This window comes from Cygnus atratus, chromosome 1, assembly GCF_013377495.2.
Source record: "Cygnus atratus isolate AKBS03 ecotype Queensland, Australia chromosome 1, CAtr_DNAZoo_HiC_assembly, whole genome shotgun sequence".
Classification (NCBI taxonomy): Eukaryota; Metazoa; Chordata; class Aves; order Anseriformes; family Anatidae; genus Cygnus; species Cygnus atratus.
In genome coordinates, this window is record NC_066362.1 from 29,180,599 (window position 1) to 29,197,736 (window position 17,138).

The window sequence follows — 17,138 nt, forward strand, 5'->3', positions numbered from 1 at the left end:
ACCTAGTGATTTCTAAAATTCAAGACATAAATTAACATTTAAGAAGGCATACATAGTACTAAAACAGAGAAATAGATCTTTTTTGAGTTGTGTGATGGAAGGAGAAGTACACACAAAAAGTCTTCAATGTTTATCAGCTTCTGGCAATGAGACCAATTAACTCTGTTTAAACTACATAACCATGTAACATCTGTATTGAGCTAATCAGGATACATTCAGCAAAGCAAAGTGATTACCTATGGTTATCTAATATTTCTATCAGGGATTTTAATAGAGTGGCAGATTATTTTTCTTTTATATATTTTATAGAAATCATCTTTATTTCTTTCATTATAGGACAGACCCACTTTGTACATAAAATAAGCAGTAAGATATGCCAGACTAAACCTGAAGCTTTTGCATAACACCTTCATAATGTCTCTCTCAACTGGAAATAACAGTGTAATGGTCACTCAATTTACCCTGAGGTTAGGGAAAGGATCACTTATCCAGTGCTTTAAATGACTGACATCTTTTGAAAGCCTTTAACAGACTCAGCTGAACTCCAGGTGTGCCATGTTTCATTAACAATTGAGGAGGCTGTCAGAAAGCAAAGTGAGGTTCCTATTACTTGCTGAGCAAAGGTTTGATATTTGTAACATACGGTGCCCACGTATTATGTAACAATGAATTAATTTTCCACTGCCCTTGCTGTGCAAGAAGCTTTCAGTTTAAAGATCTCATGCTTTGAGCATTTTGTTGAATGGTAGAGATGCTAGATCATCCAATTCTCAATTTGAATTCTAAGAGCCTACAAAATGGATTTATGAATATGATTATTTATAGTAAAATCATTGATCTATAGAGTAAGATTTACTATAATGTATTGTTTATAACACATTTACAAATGTATCTGCTGACAGTTGGGCATACTGACTTTTAACAGAAAATCCTTTTGGTTATCTAATTCAATGACAATTGGAAGACATTATTTAAAAACATTAATTCAAACAGAATACGCAATAAAGGAAGACATCAAATTAGCATTGGTTTCATCATTATGGCTGCTTTGAAGAATCCTGTTAGTTCCCATGGTGTGGGAGTCTGAGACTCCTACAATGAACAAAAATTCTTGCTTTTATGTAATACAAAGTGTTGCTAACAACCTCCTTGGTTTTATGTAATACAAAATGTTGCTTACAACTGAACCTGTAAAAATGGTTCTGCGCCATTGTCTGTCACAGAGCATATGTATATAGAGATATGCATGTATGAATAAGTTTATATACGTGCAATGTTATGTATATACACATTTATGTGAATATTGTTTATTTATGAAATATGAAAGAAACTTTCTTCTGTTCAAACACCTTAGCGCTTTTGAAGATTTTATTCTGCAACAGCAAAGGCTAAAATGAGAAGCTAATGTGTTATGTGTTTGCCCCATACCAGAATGGGAAAAGAGCTTTCATTTTCTACAGCTGGCTGCCCAAGCAAATCCAGTTTGTCGTAGCACATTCCAGGCATCAGAAAAGTTGTTGAACTTCTGGGGGCTGCCATGAACTTTTCAAACAGCTTATTGCAGAAAGATTTACTGTGCAAATCTGATGGAGATGCCACTCTGTCAGAAGTGCCCTAACCAGGCCTCGGGTTAGCATTTTGTATATGTGCCCAGAATAATTGAGTAGCTAAAAGCAGAGATTTTCTTCTTTTAAAGTCGGGGTTTCTGAACAAACTTGTGGCAGGTGGTAAGAGGAGGAAAAGAAAGTTTTGTCACAAGCTCAATGTTTTCTAGTTTAATACTCAAATAGATTTTAAATAAATATTTGTTATTTTGAAATTGTTGGCTGGGAAGCAACATGGAACATGGATAATTGAACTGGATCATTCAGCTGTCCATCTGTCCTCTGGCTGTTTTCTCTGCTTTGCACGTTTTTGCTTTTTTTCTTTTATAGAACCTATGTTATTTGTAGGAGGAGGGGAGAGAACCCCCACACTTAGCAATGTTTTCTGTCCTACCTGATTTTAGTTCTTGAGGATGCAGTTTGTAGGTCATAAACAATGGCATCATCTTTCTATGCTCAGTCTGTTTGTTTGTTTAATCTACAACATACACAATCTCACTCTACAGACCCACATCTTATCAACTAAACCGTATCATATATTTGGCTTACTAAATAAATCAAAGTGGAGCTATGTTGCCTGTAGCAACAATTACTTGCACTGCAGTTATTTTGCTATCTCAGGAAAATTCTGAAAAAGTCTTCTAAAAATTGCAGTTAAAATTCTACTCTAATTATTTTCTCATATGGATTTAAGCAGATCATTCTCTTCAGTTTCACCTAACATCTGAATGTGGCAAGAAAGGAATCCTTTCAGATATAAATAGGTCTATGTAATGTAAACTTGGCATTACGGTTGCAGTTTGGGGGATGTTTGGGGGATTTGGGAAGAAAACTATTTTCTCTAGCATATAGTTTTTCAGAGATTTATTACTTTGGACTTAGGTTGAAATTTTACATAGCAATGGTTCTCATGAACTGACCTTTTCTATCAGAACATCTTCCTGAAATGTGCAAACTGTTTCCATTTTGTCAAACATATGGACTGTAAATTAAATCATGCACAAATACAAGAATGAGGGGATTCTTATTATTATTCCTGCATTGATTCTTAGCTTTGTTTATGTTACATATTGTTAACATTTCACTTTGTTTTCCATGCTACAATAGGGAGTGCTGTGCAAACACTGTACCTCCCTGTTGGTGGAAGAATAGGGTAAACTGCACAAACGAGTGCTAAACATGGAACACTACTTGGATAAAAAAGCTAAGATACAATATAATTGCTGAAAAAATAATACATATGAAAGTTACTTTTGAGCAATTGAACTAGAAATAAGGAAACCCTAGAATCAAGCAGTGGTCTAAAAACAGTCTCAGACTTAACTGTTACAGGTGTTCAGATGCATCGAACCAGAAGGTAAAGCTTGACAGAGGCAGTCATTTTAAAAGTTGGGAAATGGAAGTAAGCATTTCAGCTAGTGAGAAGCTAAATGATATATAGCCATTTTGTATGTATAAGCTTGAAATCTTGTCAAAAGTGCCAGAAGAAAAATATTATTTATCTCCTAGGTGGGTTGGTTAATGTATAATTCCTCACTGCTGTGAAGGTGGAAAATATAATATAAAAAATATATACTATTATGTACTTGTTATTATATTTAATAAAACATTTTATCTTAAATTCATTGCAAAAAATGAAAAATGAAGTACAAACTGTAGAAAGGGAAACAAGTTTTAGCACTGTAATACAGTACAGGTCAAGAACCATGTGCAAAGATCTAGATGTATTAACAGCAGATAGATGGCAATTGCATGAAATGTACAGATGTAACCTTATTTGCAGAAGGTCTTTAAACATCTGATTGTTGTGAAATACATGAGTGTAACAGCAAAAACATCATTCTGTATTTACCTTCTTTTCTTACTCCATAAGCATTCACTACCGACTACTTTCGAAAAGAATGTAATGGTTTATATGGATTTTTGATTTGACCAAATAAGTTGATAGACACAAGTGCAGCAGAAGTTGGCTTAAGGGCTGACATACTGAAATGGTATATATTTAAACAATCTTTGAGGATGTTCTGTTTCTGTAGATAATCAAACTTGCATTTTGCCAAGTGCTGTTTGCTTGCTGCAGTGATGAAGATTGTTATTGACACTTGGTGATGATCACTGTGAAGAGGTTTTGGTTGTCTATATTTATCTAAGAATAGTATAATTCAGGCAAGTGTCCGTGTATGACAATTATAGAACCATACAATCATTAAGGTTGGAAAAGACCTCCAAGATCATCTGGTCCAACCGTCACCCTACCACCAATGTCACCCACTAAACCATGTCCCTAAGCACCACGTCCAGCCTTTCCTTGAACACCTCCAGGGACGGTGACGCCACCACCTCCCTGGGCAACCCGTTCCAATGCCTGACTGCTCTTTCTGAGAAGAAGTGTCTCCTAATTTCCAACCTAAACCTCCCCTGGAGCAACTTGAGGCCATTCCCTCTAGTCCTATCACTAGTTACCTGTGAGAAGAGGCCGACCCCCGGCTCCGGTCACCAGCTGGATTTCACTCCGTTCACCACCACTCTCTGGGCCCGGCCGTCCAGCCAGTTTTCAACCCAGCAAAGAGTGTACCTGTCCAAGCCATGGGCTGCCAGCTTCTCCAGGAGATGCTGGATGTACGACCATTGGCAACAATCAGAACAGAGATCTTTAGATGCCAATATTTCTCACAGAGTTCACGCAGTTTTGCATTTATCCGTTGTCATTAAAAAGGCATTTTGTCCATAGGGCTGTCAGTATTGGATATATGGTAACTACTAGATATTTTACATTTATATGCACATATTGTGGGACCAAGAAAGTTAAAAGTTAATTGCCCAACTGTATATATTAGTATTAAATGTGATATCAGCAATATTTGCATAACAAAGTTTATCATTTCTCTTTTTTAACAGTTCTGTTGTTCTATACAGATAATCTATTTTCAGCACATTCATTCTTTTTCTTGATGTGCAAGTTCTTTGTCAATAGGTGCTGTTAGTAGTCAGGCATTTGTGTATGTTTACAATGCAGTATTTAATATTACCCTACATTGTACATCTATTTTTTCATTGAAAAATTGGCTGTGAGTATTACCTATGAATTTCCACGTAATGAAAACTACTCTCTGTTTTATTCTGTTCCTACCAGTGTGATCATTACAACAGTCTTGTACCTTTCGGATGCCCTTCGTAAAAACTTCTTGAATGAAAACTTTGATTACAAGGTAGAGTAAACATATCTAATGTAAGATAGATGCAATAGCTGCTACATCATCCTGTGGCTTGGTTGTTTGTTGTTATACTTAGCTCCAGCATCTAAATACCTACAACATACACCACATCAGCATTTCCAAGTGCTCAGAGATTAAGTTTGTTGTTGTTGTTGTTGTTTGCTTGTGTTTATTTGTGTTTGTTTGTTTGTTTTAATACAGGATTGGCTTAAAAATCAAGAATGTTGTGTTTTGTTTTGTTTTAATTTTTGTGTTTTTTTTTCAGTCTCTATGGTAGACTACTTATTCATTTTTTTGTATAGCTTTTTTTTATTACAGAAACTATTTTTCTTTATTTCTCTGTTATTTCCCAGTTACCTCAGAAAGGAAGATTAATCCAATTTTTGACTCAATGTAAATTTATCAAAAATATGGCTTTGTGTTTCTCTAATTCAGGACCGATTAGCTTGCTGCATACTTAAATTTAAAAATTTTGACACTCCGTAACAAATATGCATGCCCGTTAGTGAGTACCTCATACAGTGAGGTATAATACCTATGATAAACCACGAATTACAGAATTATGTTTTTAGGATTCAGATGACAAGACTTGGAGTGAGTCCAAAATGGCCTATTCCCATGGAAACCAGAACAAATATTCTGTCCAACCAAGAGGCATTAGTCTAATTGCTTCATCATAAAAACTGCAGAATTTTTCTTCTTTGGGAAGACAGAGCTCCTGGTGAATTCAGGAAGAGTTGTGGATGCTTCTCTGAAAATCCAGACTCCTGTAGGAGAGATTGGAAGGAATGCATATTTATCTACTGGGCATAACTGAAAAGGAGGAAGCCTGTCCTTTACAAAGTTCTGCAATATAAGGGGCTATATGTGATTAAAGAATTACCTGCAAACCAGGCATCTATGTTCCCTAAACCTCCTTAGCAATGTTACTATCCTGCAGAACTGCAGTCTGCAATAGGACTATCCTTACACTTCTTCATTCCTCCTGCCATGGAGCATCTGTAGTTGAGTAATAAGAAATCATATTTTAATTGATGTTAAATTTATCTTTTAATCTTCTTTGTAGAAATTTCAACACCCGATTCTAAAAACATATACACAAACATCTGTATATTTACAATTTGATAACAAAGCCTGGCTTCAGTTTTGTCCAGGGAAGCCTGTAACTTTTGTCCAGCGAGACTTGCAAATAAAGTTAGAAAGCAGAACAGGCCAGAAAATGATCATTCTCTTATGTGATAGCTTTTTAGGTGTCAGAATGCTTTTGGTTTAAAGGCAGAACTTAGATGCAGAACGTTTTGTAGTCCTTACTTAAATATACCAAAAACATGTTTCCAAATTTAGAAGGTAAGGTTTCCTGGTTTTCTGGTTCAGGGTTGTAAAAAAATACATATATATATATATCTGCAATTCTGAAACTTTTACATTTAAGAGATGTAGAATATGTAAAATAGATTATTTCTGCTGAACATTTTGGGACTGGTGAAAGTACACTTGGATGCAAAGAAATCTGGTCAAAAACATTTTGAGTAATTTATTACCTGAGACTGAAACAAGTGATGTGATTTGAAAATTTGCATGTTGAGTGGTCATAAAATGGTAGTACTGAGAAAATGAAATAACCAAATGCCATATGCTTATTGTAGATATGGGATTCCTACTTTTTTCTTGCTGTCATTTTTATAAACCAGTTATGTCTTCAACTGGAGATGTTCACACCTTCCAAGAAAAAAAAGGTTTTAGAAAAGTAAGTATTGCTGTCAGCTTCTAGAAAACTGTAACAGATCAAACACATCCCAAAATGCAAGATGTGGGAGGTTGCAAAAAGGACCTACCAAAAGAGCACAGTAACAATATTTCCACTGGCTTGAATGAGAGTTGGTTCTGTTCCTTTGTATAGGTCATCTGAGCTGATGGCAGCCTTCGTAGAAGTGCCCAAATTAGTTCAGATACTGGGAGCGAAATAGACATGTTGTAGCAATGCCAACACTAATTTCTAGTTCATGCATTAGTTAATTCAGACTCATTCAGGTATTTCTGCTAGGCATTGCACTGTTGTCTGTATTGAATTAATTGTATTTCTTTAAGCTAGAGGAAAACTATTTGTTTCTCAGGGAACTACAAAAAACAGCTGCTGCTTCACAGCTATATTGCTGATGTGTATCACTTAGAAAGAACCAAAACTTTTGACAATATTGCAAATCCACCTGAATGTAGAAATCTAGTTTTAGCTGGGTGCAACGGAAACAGCAAAAAGTTGGAAGAAAGCATCTCTTTGAAGTATTTTTTTTTTATGAACAACATATGAGACATTTCATTTAACAGTGTCACAGAATGATGTATGAACTTGATTTTCTTAAATGATTTTCTACTGTTTTGCTTTATTTTTAATGTATTTTAGATACGGTGACATGCGGGTAACGATGGGATGTGAAATCTTCAGCATGTGGCAAAATTTAGGTAAGGAGTTAAACACTTTGTCAGAAGCTCAAAAACTGAAAAGCACATATTGTTACTTCAACTATTAAATACAATTACCAGTAATAGAGGAGTTGATGATAATTAAGTCCACATGAAGCCTTGATTCAAGTATAAGAAAACCCTCGTCATTTGTAGTTCCCTTCTTTATAGCTAAACCCAGCTTTCTAAGCACTGATACTTCTATTGTGTTGGACCTCTCCCTATTTCTTCAGAGAGAACTAAAAGAAACCTGTCAAAGAAAATTAGAAGAGAAAGTACTGCTCATTTGGGGCAGAATTATTATGCCTGAAAATATATTTAAGTTCACGATTTTAGTTCTGTTGGTAAACAGTTTATGGAACAGGCATATATCTCAATTCTGAAGCTCTCCTGAGATGCTGGATTTGCATCAAATCTTCCCTTAAGTCCTAGCTGCACTAAAATATAAAGGCATAAACAAATCAGCAACTGACGCATAAATGACACGTCGGACAACAAGAGAAAAATATAATGCTTGGTTATAAACTTAGGAACATTTTTATATTTATAAGCAATAACTGTACAAACTGTTTAAAAATATAAGCCTTGGAGAAATTAGATGTTGTTTGGGAAGATAATCAAAACTGATTATAAGCTTGGGATACCAAGTTTGTCATCTCTATATTTCAATTATTCATTAGTTTAACAAATTAAAGGGCTAATTAAAGATATGAAGGTCATCAGTGGTTACTGAGATCTATCACCTCAATTCTATACATTTTTTCCCTGGCAAGATATGTAGCAGTAATAAAACTGGACTTTCTGATCAGCCTGTACTAGAAAGATAAATATCCAAAATTAGAAATATTTGCTTATTAATGTTGTTAAGATTTGTCGTGTAGCATATTTTACTTATTTACAGTACCTACTATTGATTAGTGACTCTAAGGCATCCATACTCTAACTTATTTGGGTACACGATGGATGTTTCTAAACTGGTATATCAGGGATCCACTCCTGGGTCCCATCTCCTTCCTGCATGCTAGGATACGACTTTAGTGTGCATCACTTCCCTTCTCACATTGTTTTCTGCTGAACAGAAGCCTGCTACGCAGGAAGGAGGGAATCATGATGCCTTTTAATAGGGGCAAGGACTGTTGTGTACACCATGGAGTTCATCTGATAACGTGTCCAATTAAGTCCTGCAGGCAGGGTATTTCATGTAATTGCTGTCAGCATTACATTAATGCTAGTCAGCATTACAAAGTTGTATTGGCAGTGCAATTCATCATAAGCTTTGGTCCTTGTATGGTCACCTTGCGTTCATACGGGTATGCGTCCCAGAACGTTTCCAGCAGAGAGGATTGTGGTTTTCCTATGTCCAAATACCAAACAGAGTGTCAGTCTGGTGTGACTGTCCACTGGAAGATAGGCTGGGATGGAAATGGATTCCTAGCTTGGACAGTCAGCGTATTGTGATTATAATCCTCCTATTCTGAAGATCTCCGAAACTAAATGGTCAGTTTTTGCTATATACCATTCCTTCCTTTCCTGACGAGACCTTAGTTTTGTAGTTTCTGCTGAGTAGAGTGTGATGAGCTAATGGAAGGTGTTTTAGCACTGATTTTGAAAAGGAGTTGTTTTCAGAACAGCTGAGTCACATCTTCCTTAGCTGCAGTCAAAACATGTACTTCCATTTCTGTACTCACAAAACTAAAGATAGGTAAAAATTAAAGCACTTAACTCTTTCAGATGAGCGTGTAATATCAGATAGTTAGCCATTTTGTAAATACAAGAATGTAGAGCACAGAACCCAAACCATTCTTGGGAAAAAAAAGTGAAATGCCCAGAGTGCTTTTTGTCTTTGTTCTCCTCCTGAAGATTAACTTGGGATATGGGTAACCCACTGTCACATTTGAACTCAGTATTGCATAATGAAATCTGATAAATTAGTCTGGCCATGTATTCTCCTGTTGTCTGCAGCTTTTCTCTTCACTTTTTGTGTTTACAAAATAGCCCATGCTCTGATGGAGGCTAGGTAAAAGTCTGTAGGCATTTAGAATTCTATTTTTTAATTCTTCAGGTAGTATTTGGATTGCTTGATAACTCCCAATTCACATTCAAGTTCACGTTCACTTTCATTTTAGGGGAACACAAGCTTCACTTTATTCCAGCGTTGATTGGCCCTTTCCTGGAAGTGACCTTGATTCCTCAGCCAGACCTGAGGAATGTAATGATTCCCATTTTCCATGACATGATGGACTGGGAGCAAAGGCGAAGTGGCAACTTTAAGCAGGTACTGTATGTGAGGCCATTTATAAAAGAGGACTGAAATTCAAGCACTTCAGAGAGTGCCAGTCTGATTCATTAGCGTTGAGGGTGGAGAAGGTGCCCACAATATTGTTATACCCATTGGAGAGGGATTACCAGGGTTTTCCCTTTTGACTGTGTGCAGGGGTAGTAAGATTCTGCAATGAATGAAATTCTGCTTTCATGTTAGTGATGTAACATGAAGGATAAAATCTATGGCCTGCCAAAGTGAAGAGCAAAACTTCAGTTGTCTTCAACAAGGCTGATTTTGTTGTGGGGTTTTTCATTTCTACTTTACAGCAGTAGGTAAGATTCAACTAGCTTCCCTTTGGGTTTGTATGAAAAAAAAGATCAGATGGTCCTTGAGGAATGTTCTTCTGTAAGGATCCAAGTATTCTTGCAGCTCAAACACCTTCTTAACGGGCTAGGAAGGAACGACCAAGTGTGCCATCTGCTCCCACAGCTCCCACTCACTTCTTTAAGGCTGCCTCAAACTATTTCTCAGTGCCTTCCTTCATGCTTTGTCAAATGAAGGAAATCAGAAGTATTTGAATTGATACCAAGCAATCATAATGCTTAGGGTGGGAGCTATATCACAAACACAAAACAAACTATTAAGAATGGAGGAGTACCTATGATGTAAGTAGGTAGCTTTTCACTATCAGTATATAAGCTTATTGTTTAAATAACCATTCAAATGCTAAGAAGTGTTAAGAATGAGAAGGCAAAAATCTGCTTGTTCTGCTTCTCTGTTTTTTCAGCTTGGGTTTGAATGTAAATTCTAACAGATTTATTCTGTAATAAAATATCTTGACAACATCTTGGTTTCTCCCCTGGATTTGTGGTTGCTAATATATTACTGCTAAAAAGGAGCTTTGAAAAATTAGCACACAGTGTAGCCTCGTCTCTCTCTTTTTTTGTTATAATTAATACACTTAAAAATATTCATTGAAGTCATTAGCCACCAAGTATGTTTTTAATTTTTTTTTGATAACTAATATGTAAATCCAGCAAATTGAATTTCTAGCCAAATACATTAGAAAGTAAGCAAGGCTGGGAACGTAAGTTTAAGCCTCCAAATGTTGAACAGTAGAGACATTTATAAAAAATGTAATCTATAAAGAGTGGGGTACAGGTTGGAAAAGATGAGATTTTTATTGAAGTCAAAGAAAATGGCTTGTGCTTAAGACCCTGCAGTGAGAAGTCAGGCAATTTATTTGGGCTGTGTGCTTTTTGTCTGACTCCATAAATAGATAGCTGCCTTAGCAGCAGCAAATGCTACTCAGCCTGTAGTTTTAAAGTCACGTTGCTCAATTTAAATTAGCTCCCTCCCTCCAGGAAAAAAAAAAAAAAAAAAAGGAAAAAAAAACACCAAAAAAAGAAAACCCCACAAACCCTGGGAATGATAACAGCTTCAAAGAGATGAAATGACTTATCAGATTTACATGATTGACCAGTAATTCTAATTTAGCAAAGTCCCATACATTAAAAAAATAAGTCCACCTTCATTTTTATGTAATCTAAGTAAAGGGAAAAGAAGCTGTTTACACCACACTTATATGTTGCAGGTGGAAGCAAAATTGATTGACAAACTGGACAGCCTAATGTCGGAAGGTAAAGGTGACGAAACATACCGAGAGCTCTTCAACAGTATGTGAGTAATGTGTTTATCTTACACTAGTTCATTCAATTCAGTTATTTGTATTAGATGCTAATGTCAATGTAGAGAAGTAATGCTTACAGCAGTTGTGAATCTTTTTTTTTTTCTTCCTGAAATTCTGAGGAATAAAAACATTTTATAGTATTGTATGGCATCTGTAAAGTCTGGCTGTACTTCTTTACATAGCTATAATTGGGAAAGGCTAAATCTGTTATATCACAGAACGTTCTCTGCCTAGATTTAAATTCAGAAAAGCAAGAAATGCTTCATAATTGTATAGAGTGCAGGTAGTGCACAAATGGGGCATTTTGGAAAAATAGGCATGAGAATTCAACAAAAAGCTGTTTAATAAGTAATTTTCTATTGCCAGAAATGTATACTTATTTGTGTAATGTCACTTGTTGATTTCTTGATTGATGTATACAATTTTATTTATTCTGATAAGATTATTTCTTATTATTTTCTTCTATAAATTACTTGTTAAACGTTCACTATATTTTAATAAGTACCACTGAATTCTAATAGCAAAAGCTAGTAAAAATGCTAGGGTCTAAGGTTGCCCATAAGTTATCCCATTGATTGAAATAAATGATTGTCACAGAGTACAAGTACAAAATAACTAACTGAACTCTGTCTCCTTTGCTGTTCCTTAGAACTCAATTCCACCTAAGTGGAAGATTTCTCTCATTTCTGATGTGTTTAGTACGAGTTGTATTGTTCCTCTTCAAGAATCCAAGCTGCCTGTTCTTTAATGCTGTTAAACACACAATCTTTTTCTGTTTACGTAGCTTCTTAACCATTCCTTCTTCTTTAAATATTACTTTTTACCTCTGTTGTCTTTGCTTAAATAACAACATTCAGAAAAGCAAACATAGGTGTGCTCTAAAGTGTACTGCATATAATGTCTATGAATAGCAAACATAATAATGTGCAATTATATTGAGCTGAAAAAGATAGAACTCCTAAACATTTATCCTTTTCAAAAGCAAAATTGGGTAGAGATATTAGGCAAAATAATATAGGAATTGATGAATGAGTAAAGGTAAACAACAGTACCACATGCTAAAGTAGAACTTTCTTGCAATTATTCATGATTTTTTTTCATAGTCTTGAGTAAAGAGAATAAAAGGTAAGAATGTTTCAATATTTAGTAACAGTATTCTAACTTAAAAATAAAGTCATTTTTAGGGAGAATCTCTATAAAATTAAGTGTCATTGCATTCTCTTGCAAAATACATTAGGATGTCTGTCACTGAAAAAGCTTAAAATTCTGTAAGGCATATTAGTGTGAAATCTAGTTCTTAACTTCTTTTAAGTTTTTGAGTTGGGTTTAAACTGAGGGAAGTTAAAATATGTTGAAAAATGGTGAGAGCTTTTTTTAAGTCTGAATGCTGAAGACATGTAGTAATCTAAATTGTAAAATGTCTCACAGCATCAGTATACTTGTTGTTTCTATTCTGGTATAACTGAATTATAACTAGACTTTTTGGCAAATTTCAGAGTAACAGCTCAAGTTCACTTCCAGCTCAAGAAAACTAAGTATTTATCATTAGTTTTTTGTTTGTTTGTTTTTTATAGTTTTTGTTTGTTTGTTTTTATCTGAATTTGATTAGAGTCTATACATTATCCCCTCTCAACAGGAGAGCTTGGAGAAAAAGCTAATCTAAAATAGAGGATGATAGTTTTCCAGGTTATGTGGAGGAAAATTATTTAAAAGCAGACAACTTAGGGAGTCAGCTACCCTGAGATTTTTTCTGCAAAATTAAACTGTCTTCACACAGTGCAGGAAAGCAGACTTGTTTAGTCTGAAGTAACAGGGATGTGGTATTTACCCAAGGAATGTGAAACTAATGTAGGTCTGAGACCAACAGTGATTACACAGTCTTTAACCAAAGCAAATGCTGCAATGTTACCTGACCAGTCTGAAGATTTGCCATGGTTGGATTTGATAGGTACAGTTGGGAGCCACGGAGATGCACACACCTCCTTTGGATACACAGTAGTAACTGCAGTGGGTGTGACACATACCATTTTTGTCATGCTTTTTGTTTATTTTGTCTGAATCAGAAAATGAATTTAAATCTCTCGACTCCCACGTTAACTGCTGTTTTGTTTTTTTTCCAGAGATAATCGCTACATCTTTCCTTTGAATATCTTCTGTTTTCAGGGACAAATTAAAAGCATCTCTGGATGTCTCTAAAATACTCTGTGCTTAGAATTCACTGCTTATAATGGAAATATCTTTATCAAATGAAAACACAGTGAAAGTAGGGGAAGACGGCTGCTATTTGTTTTGAATCAGTGTCTTTCCAGGGACTTGAACGTGACCACACAGTGATTAGCTCATGATGTCATTTGAAGAGCTGCAGAACATTGCAGTGGTGAACGTTTTGCTCTCATGAGGAACTAGATGTTTTAATTGCTACCCAGTGTAATTGTGATATAAAAGGTGTCCTGATCTACATTTACATTGTAACCCTGAGAAGGAACCCCTGATTTAATTAGCACAGGGTGCCTGCTTCCATTTCATTAACAGTTGGTGGTTAGAACAAAATCTTTGGAAGCCAAGGGATATACTTGAGTAGCTCTTTTGTTCTGAATCTCATGGATGCTGACATTTTGTTAAATCTGTAGTCGTGTTCCAGTTTGGCCTAACACAATTTGGCCATTTCAGGTGTGGAGAGTAGGTGGCCACATTATTGAAGCACAAAGCCTGAGCTGGCAGGCTCCACTGACGACTGAGCTTCTGCTTGAAGAAATGCAGCTAGCGTTCAAGCTAAGCAGGCACTTAATATTTAGCTCTGTCAGTTCTTGGGTAATTTCACTAGCCATAAGGCTGTTGTATAAAAAGTGACGACTGCTCTCTCTCCCGTGCAGTCAGTCTTTCTCAGTCTTCTTAATTTCTTCCCCCAGCTGCATGACTGAATTTAGTGCTGCCTGGTCCATTAGACCCTGTTTGGACTAAATGTTTTGGTGTGCCTTGAACATTTTGTGGGGTTTGGGAAGCTCCTCTCTCATCTGTGAATTACAGCAAAATTGGACTTTGACCTGTCTGACTAAATGAGGGAACCTCTGGCTATAGTGAGATACCTGGAGGACTTTGTACTCCAAAGTGGAGATCTAGATGATTTAAAACACTGCTACGATTAGGTGCTTTTGAGTCAGTTTTGAGTCAATTGAGAATAACTCTGTAGCTTAGGTATATGAAATCCACTTCGGTTGGGACTTAACTACATGGACGAGCTAACCTGAACATGTTTACAAGCCTGGTGTTCTTTCCTGGAGAGCTCTGATCCTCCAGGTCTCCACTCCACACCCTTATTCTTAGGAACCCAAGATAAAAACCAAAATGTTCAAGGGAGCTCAGATGTTAGGCGATAGTAGCATGGGTGGGCAGAAACATTTTCCTTGTTTCCCTTACAACATAGCCTTTGGCTGTGCTTTGGGACCTGTACGTACCATAAATTGTACGATGGAAATAGGCATAACACAGGTTAAGGAAGAATTTATCCATGTTTATGGGTGCATGTGGGGAAGAGGTTGCATTTGGGAAATAAATAGATCCAACAGAGGGATCAAACAGAAGAGAGGTGTTAAAATAAAGCGTGCACATATTTTCAAACACAATGTGATGGTGGGGAAAAAAAGCTTAAGCCAGTCATTTATTTCTAATTCTATCTAGGTATTGCCATGAGAAAGCCAAGGGTTGTATCTGAGTAGCTCTGTTCTGAATGGTAGTTCTGGGCATAGTGGTGAAAGATGTATGGTGGAGAGGGGGAGGCATGCATCAGAAGGCAAGACATAAAATTGTTCACTGACAACACTGATATCAGTTTGAAAAAGTATTTTGAATGCATCTACACCACCCATTTGTAGAAATTGTCTATTTATAACAAATATGTCAATAGAGTTATAAAGAACATGTGTAAGTCAAATACAGATTAAGCCCATCTGTTTTAAAAGAGAACTCAGAAACTGCAGGTTTTTCTACAGGAACTGTAGGTAACTATTTTGTTGAATTTGGGTTAAAATGTTCCTGTTTAACACAAGGTTGAAAGGCAGTAGAAAGGAAAAATCAGTGCAGTAATCAGTGCTTAATAATGTAACAGGCTCTACTCTTATTTCTTGCTAGACACAAAAACTTGTATTGAAAGGGAACATCAGGGGTTTAAAAGCAAATTAAGTTAGCTTATGCATTCTCTACGGAAAGCAGAGATGCTGGATTAGTGCTTCAGCCTCTTCTGTTGGGGATGGCTTTGTCATCCATCTCTCCCAGCAGTGACTGGTAGCCAGTCTTTGAACGTAAGAGAAAGACATCTGATTGCCTCCTAAAAAGAAGTGGTGAGTCTAAGATCGATATAAGGGTGCAGAATGAAGATCAATGTTTCCTCCTGGCTTCCAGCACTGTAGAGCTTCATTTAGGTCAGATGAGCTTGCAGAATTGCATCAGCGACGTCCCTGTATGTAAGGAGCTGAACAGAGCTGGAGTGCACAGCTAGTGCAGTTGGCATGTAGGAGTTACTGGGCGCTGGTATGTGTTCGGTGAAATTTGGACGTAGGAGTTTTATGGGACTGAACATGCTCAGTATAGATGAAGGTCAGTGGAGCTGACAGCTTACCCACTGCAGACAGAAGGTTCAGAGATGCTATTAGCAACTCTCTAAAAATCTCCGAGTGTATGGATGTGGCAGTTTTCAGAGACTTCTAAGAAAACCATACCCGAGTGCATTTTCAGGGAGACTACCAAGATGTGTCCTTGGGCATGTCATCCATCTGAGGTCCTGCGCCAAAGCATAAAAGTAGCAGAACTCTGTAGATAAATATTTCCATGTTCATTTTCAGACAGAGAGGAAATGTTGGAAATTCATATTCAAATTATTACATTTGATAAACATACATAGTAAAAATTGGAGGCCTCTAAGAGAAAGATATTAAGTATAATTTTACTGACAGCTCCACTTATAACACAATTTTTAAATCTTTTCACTTCAATCTGTAATTTGTATTTACATAAGAATTCAGCACAACACAGTTTTTAATAAAGAATTTTACAGCAATTTAAGCTAATGGAATTCTACATGTACAAGATAGTATGTTCTCAGAAGGAAATATTAAGTTAAGTGGGGAGGAATCATCTTATTAACATTCCTTCCCCATTCTTAAATTTAATGTGTGCCAAAATGTTTGAGAAGTGAGGAGGAAAAATCTTTGTTAAAAAAGCTGAGGTCCCATTCAGAAAGTTTGTTGAGTTGGTAAATATTATTTTGTAGATATGTCTTCAAACTCCCCCTTTTATGAAGTATCAGCATGAAATTAATATATAAATTTTACGTAAAAACTTTGTTAAGTCTTTGGGATATTAATATATTCTGAAAATTAGGTATTTGATATATTTTAACCTGATGCAGCTAATATAAAAATCATTTGTTTTGTCAATGCTTCCTGGACTAGAATTCCACTTTTTGGTCCTTATCCTAGGTAAGACATTGTTTGCAAATTGTGCTTCTTGGGAGGGTGTTTGTAAAGGAAAAATCTAACTATCAAAGATGTTGCTAAGGTATTAAGGTACTGGTAAAAGCAGAGTGGTTGTCATAGTGACAGTTAAAAATAAACGAAATTGTTCTGGCTTCTGTTTTTTCAGTCTGCTGAAGAAAATTGAGCGGGAAACATGGAGAGAAAGTGGTGTTTCATTAATCGCTACAGTGACTCGCCTCATGGAAAGGTTACTGGACTACAGGTGAGTGATTATCACAATTTGTCAGTAGGGTTGTCATCTTCAAAATATTAGGAGAAAAACTTGGTCATCTTGCACAAATGGTGACTGCACATGGATGCATCATCTGTGCACGCTCAGGATCTCTGGCAGCAGCTGCTTAGTCAATCCACAAATGACACAAGCTAGCTGAAAAC

General features: G+C 36.2%; 1 protein-coding gene across 1 annotated transcript in view; it reads left to right on the forward strand.

Annotated features, from left to right (window-relative positions):
• DOCK4 (dedicator of cytokinesis 4) overlaps positions 1-17,138 on the forward strand; it is a 248,690-nt gene that overhangs the window by 194,296 nt on the left and 37,256 nt on the right. The window contains exons 28-34 of the mRNA XM_035544267.2: positions 4,738-4,813; positions 6,466-6,566; positions 7,221-7,279; positions 9,406-9,554; positions 11,137-11,222; positions 16,680-16,706; positions 16,870-16,965. Coding sequence (XP_035400160.1) covers positions 4,738-4,813; positions 6,466-6,566; positions 7,221-7,279; positions 9,406-9,554; positions 11,137-11,222; positions 16,680-16,706; positions 16,870-16,965 — 594 coding nt within the window. The remainder of the gene's footprint in view (positions 1-4,737; positions 4,814-6,465; positions 6,567-7,220; positions 7,280-9,405; positions 9,555-11,136; positions 11,223-16,679; positions 16,707-16,869; positions 16,966-17,138) is intronic.